Source organism: Echinops telfairi, unplaced genomic scaffold (assembly GCF_000313985.2).
Source record: "Echinops telfairi isolate 266 unplaced genomic scaffold, ASM31398v2 ScPeMD7_7421;HRSCAF=8459, whole genome shotgun sequence".
NCBI classification, from domain to species: Eukaryota; Metazoa; Chordata; class Mammalia; order Afrosoricida; family Tenrecidae; genus Echinops; species Echinops telfairi.
Window position 1 is genome coordinate 12,570,644 of NW_022111321.1, and position 8,257 is coordinate 12,578,900.

An 8,257-nucleotide genomic window follows, 5' to 3' on the forward strand; every position below is an offset into this window, starting at 1 on the left:
TTTAGTGTTTCTCTTTATTAAGTGGAAAGTTAGGAGTTCACTGGTGTCTTGTTTAATTTCAAAAGTTAATGTGTAGCTAAGAGAAAATAGTTGTGATAATTGCATGTAATTACCCATATATTTAAATGTACAAAATGACAAATTGGTAATTGATAATGCAAAAAGACTGATCTGTTAATAGTGATTAATCTAAACCTCATATTTGGATTTTTTTTGGCTAAATAAATTAGATCCCCCCCTTTTAATTACATATACAGATTGCTTAATTTCCAGGATTTTCCTGCAAACCTTCTAGTACCTTTTCTATCCTTCCTCCAACCCCAACTTAGATCTGTTTATTTTTATAAGTGTAATTTGAATAGTGATTTTACTTTATATATTAATGAGTAGGTGATTTAAAGACTCAATGTGAGCAGAAATTTAAGAACTGTAATTTTACAAATCCATAAATTTATATAAAATAAAATAACACCTCTTATTTTTTTTCAGGCTGATCAGCTAATGTTCGCGTTGCATTTTGTTCGAGGAATGCACCCTGAACTTTTTCAAGAAAACGTAAGTGAAATTAAAGAAGGGATTTTCATGGAAATTTCATAGAAAGGTAGTCATAGGTGGATTTATAGTTACATTAGAAATTGTATTCAGTTAAAGGGTAAGCTCAATTTTCTGAAATGAGGGTAAAACAAGGAAAGCAATATATATAACTCGCCAAATTGTTAGATTTTTCTGAACAGTGTACAGGATCCACAAAAGTCAGCCTTATTTTCCTGTTCTGAACAGTGGCACTCACAAGTAGGAAACAGTTAAACAAAATAGAGATACAGTATTTGTTAACGTCACGGATTTTTTCAGAGTTAGCACATGAAACAGGTATGGAGAGTTTCAAATGCTTTGACCTTTGTGTTTATATCAGTCTTTGCATGTAGCTTAAAAAATTTTCCTATGACCTCATTTTTGGTTTGCCATATAAGCCCCCTATCAAACTTCAAAAGAATAACCCTGAAGCTAGAGCTAACTAATGCATTTCTGATCTGTCCTGGTTTTCTTTTTTTCAAAAGCAATTTGCAAGTGACTTTTGCCATTTTCATGCCATTGTCATAAAGTGAGCCCCTAATGATGACAGTGCAAGGCCGGGGCTTATGGACAGCTCAGCTTTGATCTAGTAACCCTGGGTAGCTGTGTGAGATTTAACTATGTTCTGGGGTCACCTCCTTCTTTTGTTAAAAGTGTGAGCCGTTCTAAAGGGAAGCCTTAGGTTCTCCCCATTTCTATCTACCTCCTAGCCTGTATGCTCTGGCTGACGTTTGTCGTTTATCCCAAACTTATGTAATTGCTTCCTTTTATTTCTACTGATAACTGTGATACATTTTCCTCTTCTTTTATAGTCAGCATGTTCCATATAGTATCAGGCTTGATAGTCTCTACTTTTTAATCCTGAAAATGAATTCCACTAGGAAAATTTTTTTTCTTTCTTTGATTCACATAGCAGTCATTCTTATTTTACTTAGCGGTATATATAGCTTCCTAACTGTAATCGGAAGAGTGATTCACAAGTACTTGGTGGAAGCAGGAAGTATGTTTCTTTAGTAATTTATATATATCACTCTCAAATTTTAATAATGAAATAACAATTTATTCATACTCTCAAATTGACAATATCAAGGCTTTCTCTGATGAGGGAAAGCCAGGTTAAAGATGTAAATTTTCATAGAGTACCCAGACTTGATCAATCTTGATTTTTGATAGGAAAATTATTGGCAATTTCCTAATCTGTACATAAAAACTAAGTTAATGGATATGTTTTCTCACTGCTCCCCTAACTGTAGTGCTCATTGCTGCTTATAAGGGGTCCTGGTGGCACAGTGGTTGCATCCTCAGCCATTATCCGAAAGGATGATGATTATAACCCACTGGTTGCTTTGTTGGAAACAGTCTGCTTCCATGCAGACATACAACCTTGGAAACCTACACAGTAGCTCTACTTGTTTTGTAGGGTCTCTGCGAATGCACGGTGGCAGGTTTTTAGTGTTTGTATCTATTGGTGGAGATTAGTATGTTCTAGAACAGATAAATTGTGAACAAGTGTATCTGGATATGACAGTAGAATTATTGGATATTGAGATTTATTTATATATGTGCATGTTATTTATGTAAAAACAGGCATACATACATATGTACACATATAATGTATATATGCGTTTTTGTTTTCATACAATAATTTCTATTATATTCAAGTTAATACTTTGTTTTGGTACATGTACTGGTTTTTATGATCTTAGTGTTATAGTGGAAAGATATGAAAGATATATTTTTTCTGAGTCCTCAGAAGGCTTCATTGTAAGCCATCTTGGGGTATTAAGAATATTTTGTTAACTATTTTCATTGTTTTTGTTTCCTTGTTTTTATTTAATAGGAATGGGATACCTTTACAGGTGTGGTTGTTGGAGATATGTTACGGAAAGCTGTAAGTTAAAATAATCTTACTCTCAGGAAGCAGTTGTGCCTACAGAGGTCATAAAACATAATTTTCTTCATAAGAATTTTATTATTGATATTATACTTCGATTATCGCATTGGAATATTGCATTGTCTATATTGCCCTCATTTGAAAATAGACCTAATTTATATTTTGGCCTATTTGGTAAATACAGTTTTACCTCCTCCCCAGCTTATGTTTTTCATTTTAAGAATACTTTTATAATCTATAACGAAGTAAAATCTTATATTTAGGAACTTTAATTAATATAATTTAAGTAATTTAAAAAATTTTATCTTTTAATAGCATATTTCAATTTTTGTTTTTTTTTTTAGTGAATTTGTCATGTATAATTCATTATCCAGTAATCCCAAACTGTAATGTACAACCTACATCCATTCTGAAATATAGTATGGCCTACCATAATTCCATAGATGGCTCTGATATTTAGCTTTTTCTGAAATTCATGAAAGACTAAACACAATGAAAATGAATGTAGTACTTGTCTAAATGATTATATACACCATAATTAGAAATATTTCATGTTAATGTGTAAAATAAACAAGGAATAAAGAAGTAATGCTTAGAACGAACATTTTAAGTGTTTATAAAAATAGCTAGTTAATTAATTTTTCAAAGTCTAAATTTAATCAAATATACCAAAGAAAATAACTGATTTTATTAAAGGACTCTCAACAAAGAATACGTGATCAGCTTCCATCTTGGATAGATCAGGAAAGAAGCTGGGCGGTGGCAACATTGAAGGTATTCCTTTATTGGTACAAGGGTGTGTGTGTGTGTGTGTGTTTGCGTGCACGCGCTGCATTATTTCTGTTGGCAAGACATTCTTTGTTAAAATCAGTTTTACTGATTCCGTGATTATGAAAAAGTTCTTGAGTAAAAAAATACCAGTTTTTCTCAATAGAATGATGGAAAAATTTCAGGGATACTCTGGAGAGATCATACTATATTTGAGAAAGAAGTTATGTCTATATGTTGGAGAGATCTTTGAGAGATGATAATATTTAAGATCAATATTGAATGAAGAATAGAAGTTAACAGGTATTGAAGGGAGTTAGAATGTTCTGAATATGACTTAGAATACATGATTTGTTACGGCCCATGATATGAAATATGACAAACTTTTGTAATCTAATGCGATCTCCAATTTGCTGCAATGTTTATAACTTGTACTTGGCTTAGGATCTAAGCCTTAGATGATACCTTGTCTTTTCTCCACAAGGTGGAGACATTTAAATGCAAATATTTTTATGTAGAGAAAAGATTTATTAACAGTGTCTTAGTGATTTGGTACTACTCCATAGAAATGTGTACTTTTATTTAATTTTGGATTTAACTTTGGATAGTCTACCATATTATTTCTGACCCACAAGTACAAAACAAATGACTAACAGTTTACAATATTTTGTTTTTTACTTACTTTTTCAAATTGAAAACAAAGACGTGTTCACTGCCATGAATTTTCTTTTTAATCTTTTTTAGATTACTCTTCCTACTCTCTATCAGACCCTCTGCTTTGAAGACGCGGCTCTGTGGCGTACTTACTATCATAATTCAGTGTGTGAGCAAGATTTTCCATCTATTCTTGCCAGAAAAGTTTCCTTATTTCAGCAGGTAAAATTTGGTATTATCTAAATGGAAAAAGGTTTTCAGAAGCAGTTTAAAAGGAAGCTTTGCCTTAAGATGCTATATGACCTTTAAGGTGACTTACTTATATGTACAGGAGCATACTAATTGGTGAGCATTTGTGCCCATTTCATCTCCAAATCCAATAATGAAAGCTACTGATGGGCTCCACCCTTGGATTGCCCACCCTTTGTGAGGAAGTCCTGCAGGAACTGAACTGCTGGCTTGGGTTTCTGTGCACTTTGTGTCTCCATATGTATGAATGTTATCTCACCAAGTGTGCTGAAATTAACAACAGCACTAAGAAACTCATTTCAAAACCCAGGCGTCTAGGCATATCCTTGATGTGCATTTAAAACTTTAAGGCAGGATTTCCAGCCCTCTGTTTTGTTTTTTAAATCATTTTATTGGGGCTGATACAACTCATCACAGTCCATACATACATACATCAATTGTGTAAAGCATACTTATACATTTGTTGCCCTCATCATTCTCAAAATTCACCTTCCACTTGGGTTCTTGAAATCAGCTCCGCATTTTCCTTTCCCCCCTCCCCCCCTCCCCGCTCCTCCCTTCCTCATGAACCCTTAATCATTTATAATTTATTATTTTATCTTGTCTTACATTGCCCGGCATCTCCCTTTACCCACCCTTCTGTTGTCCATCCCCCAGAGAGAAGGTTATATGTAGATCCTTGTAGTAGATTCCCCCTTTCTACTCCCTCTTCCCTCATCTATCTATCCTAGATTCCTTGTGTTTCCAGTTCCCATCTGTACCACTGTGCATGCTCTGATCTAACCAGGTTTGCAAGGTAGAATTGGGATCATGATAGTTGGTGGGGAGGAAGCGTTTAAGAACTAGAGGAAGGTTGTGAGTTTCATTATTGCTACTCTGAACCCTGAGTGACTCATCTCCTCCCCACTACCCATCTGCAAGGAATGTCCAGTTGTGTGCAGATGGGCATTGGGTCCCTATCACGTGCTACCCTCATTCACGATGATAGAATCCCCCGCCCCCCACCTTTGGTGCTTGAAACCTGGTCCCATCGGCCCTTCATAATCATACATGTTGGTGTGCTGCTTCCATGTGGGCTTAGTTGCTTCTGGACTAGATGGCCACTTGTTTACTTTCAAGGCTTTAAGTCCCCAGATGCTATAGGTCTTGATAGCCGGGCACCATTAGCCTTCTTCACCACATTTCCTTATGCACACATTCGTCTTCAGCATTTATGTCAGGAAGGTGATGACGCAGCCCTCTGTTTTGTTATCACCACAAAGACCTTACTTATATAGTATTAGTTTCTCTTGTTATTTGGCCCTTCATTAGATCCAAAAGACATAATCATATGGCTTTTGCATGCCGATATCTTCTTTTGATGATAGGTTTCAGGAACTAAATTGATTCCAGCAATATTTTGAATATCAAAATCATATCCTGTTTTATACCTATTGTGCTATTCTGGGTAGACTAGAGAAAAAATTCATAAGCACACATGTGTATAAGGGAGAGGTTTACATACAAGAGCAATTGAATATTGAGAAAGCATCCTAGCCCAGTCCAGTTCAAGGCCCATATGTCCGATACCAATCTAGAAAGCCCTCTTCAGACTCATGAAACACATGCAATAAAGCCAAATGCAGGATGATCACAAGCCTGTGGGTAGAAAGTTTTTGGGTCCAGTGGCGTTGTAAGCATATCAGTGCTAATGGGTTTCTCTGTTGCGTCCATGTGGCTCATCTTCTGCAAATGTCTCCCAGGGCGTGGCAAAGAGAGAGAGGTGTCTTCCGCCTCCAAGGAGGAAGTACCAGATTTCCCAGAATTCTCAGAAGGCTATGCCCACACAGAGGTCTCGTTGGCTATCTCCAGATTGGCAGCCTAGACTCCACCCCTACACTCTTAATCCTTAAATTGACATCAGATTAGGTGACTAACACACCTATTGTGACAGTTTTCAAGTCAGAGTAAATGCTATGGAAGAATAGTAGTATACTAGATTTTAATAAATGTTTGTATTTACTTAATTGGAATAATTGTAGTTTAATTAAGGTTTTTGTGGAAACATTATTACTTTAAAACAACTTGTACTTCATTTTTAGGTTCTTGTGGTACAAGCGCTCCGACCAGACAGACTGCAAAGTGCCATGGCTCTATTTGCATGTAAAACTCTGCGTAAGTACTACTTGTCTAGACCGACATGACTGACGAGAATTATCTGCGTCTTATTAACATTTTATTTGACCTTAGCTTGCAAAAATCCTAAGGTCTTTTTTTTAACTTCATTTTACTTACTTTACAGAGTATACGTAGTTTTAAAAATAGTCCTCTATGTTGGATATGACAGTACATAATGTGTATTAAATTTAATGCATAATTGGCATTCTACATTTAGTTATGGAGTCTGTGGTTCTAAAAATTATTTTCTTATTGAAGAATTTGTGTTTAGTATTTTAAAGCAGAGAAACAAATATTTGTGCATAATCTTTTCTCTCGAAGTATTACTTGCAATATAATTTAATACTTCTCACATACCTGGGTTTATTCATCTCTAGAAAGGAGAAAAGTATATATTCAGCCCTAGTACTGACTGGATGTGTGTCTTTTTTTTTAATCTGCTAAATGTGGTTATCAGGATATCTATCTCACAAGGTTGTTGTAATAATTAGATTATATTAAATAAAAGCATTTAGATTAATGCCTGTATACACTAGTATGTGAATATGTTTAGAGGGATTATAATTCACTTAGGTACTCTTGAATATGTATCATGAAATTGGTTTTATGGAATTATTTTTCTGATTTATGCGGTCTTTTATCTTTAATTTCCTTAATAATCCTTTAGAACTGAAAGAGTTGTCTCCTCTTCCTCTAAATCTCAAACGTTTGTACAAAGAGACGCTGGAAATTGAGCCTATCTTGATAATTATTTCCCCGGGTGCGGATCCTTCTCAGGAACTGCAGGAACTTGCTAATGCAGAAAGAAGTGGAGAGTGTTACCATCAGGTCAGCGCTGCTGTGTTCACTTTGATATGATTCATATTTGCTTGAATCGGCCAAGGACTAGCTTCTCAATGCCCTCACCTAATCTCTAGAATTTACTGATACTTATATGGTAAAGAAACTCTACAAATGTAGTTAAGGATAATGTGATGAGATTATCCTGGTATCCGAAGAGATCCAACATTATGAAAAGTGCCCTTCTAAGGAAAACAGAGGGTCAGAGTTAAAGAAGGAAATGTAAACGTTTACTTACTGATGTGCAAGAAATATATCTTGAATAAATGTATCTTATTTTTCTGATATAGTTGGCAACTTTTGTTCTAATTGGCTTTTCTCCAATTTATTTTGCATGCGACTTCACAATTTTAGTTTATTAATGTACTTTTAGTTTTTGATAAGCTTACAAATAATCTATAATCACGAAAGCAATGAGTAATAACTAAAAATATAAATATTTTGTAGCAACCAAAAATGAAAATATAAAACTCTCATGAGGAACAGTGTAAGTGGTCAATAGCACAAAACCAGGACTGGCAGGCTCCAGTATACAGGACTGCCTGGCCTTACTCTATAGAGTGCCATTCGGACCATGATGATCACCAATCACAGATTAGCTTATCCATTAGGACAACTTTCAGTTGTCAGTGAGATGTCTTGAGGTAGTAGAATCGTTTCTTACAGAAATATAAAACATAAGTTATGTGCTTTCTATTATTTAACTTTTATGGAGAAGATAACTAAGTTTTGGTATTAATTTGGCTTTTCTTCATAACTCTTTATGAAACCTAGTTACAAAGGTATAGATATTGTTTTAGGTTTACTTAATTATTAAAAAACAGCATAAGATTGATTATTTTTTATATCTCAAATGGAAATGAAAAATTGTTTTAAAGTTTATCGTTTCCATATCTAATATAATTATAATATGGATTTTTAGATTATCTAATATTTTGGGATGATAGTTTTTATCATTTTGTATTGTTATAATACATTTTACAATAGAACATCTGAACTTGTGTGTAAGGGGATTACACTTACAAATTGTTTAATGTAGAAAACTCTTGACATTTGGGCACATTTATTCATTATTCTTTTATTTTAAAACATTTTTTAATTGCTATTGAATATATTCAGAAA

At 34.3% G+C, this 8,257-nt stretch overlaps 1 protein-coding gene across 1 annotated transcript in view; it reads left to right on the forward strand.

The window, feature by feature from the left end:
• DYNC2H1 (dynein cytoplasmic 2 heavy chain 1) overlaps window positions 1-8,257 on the forward strand; it is a 298,686-nt gene that overhangs the window by 185,929 nt on the left and 104,500 nt on the right. Inside the window, exons 71-76 of the mRNA XM_030887685.2 lie at window positions 490-555; window positions 2,414-2,464; window positions 3,164-3,241; window positions 3,980-4,111; window positions 6,220-6,292; window positions 6,963-7,123. Of these exons, the coding sequence (XP_030743545.1) occupies window positions 490-555; window positions 2,414-2,464; window positions 3,164-3,241; window positions 3,980-4,111; window positions 6,220-6,292; window positions 6,963-7,123 (561 nt within the window). The remainder of the gene's footprint in view (window positions 1-489; window positions 556-2,413; window positions 2,465-3,163; window positions 3,242-3,979; window positions 4,112-6,219; window positions 6,293-6,962; window positions 7,124-8,257) is intronic.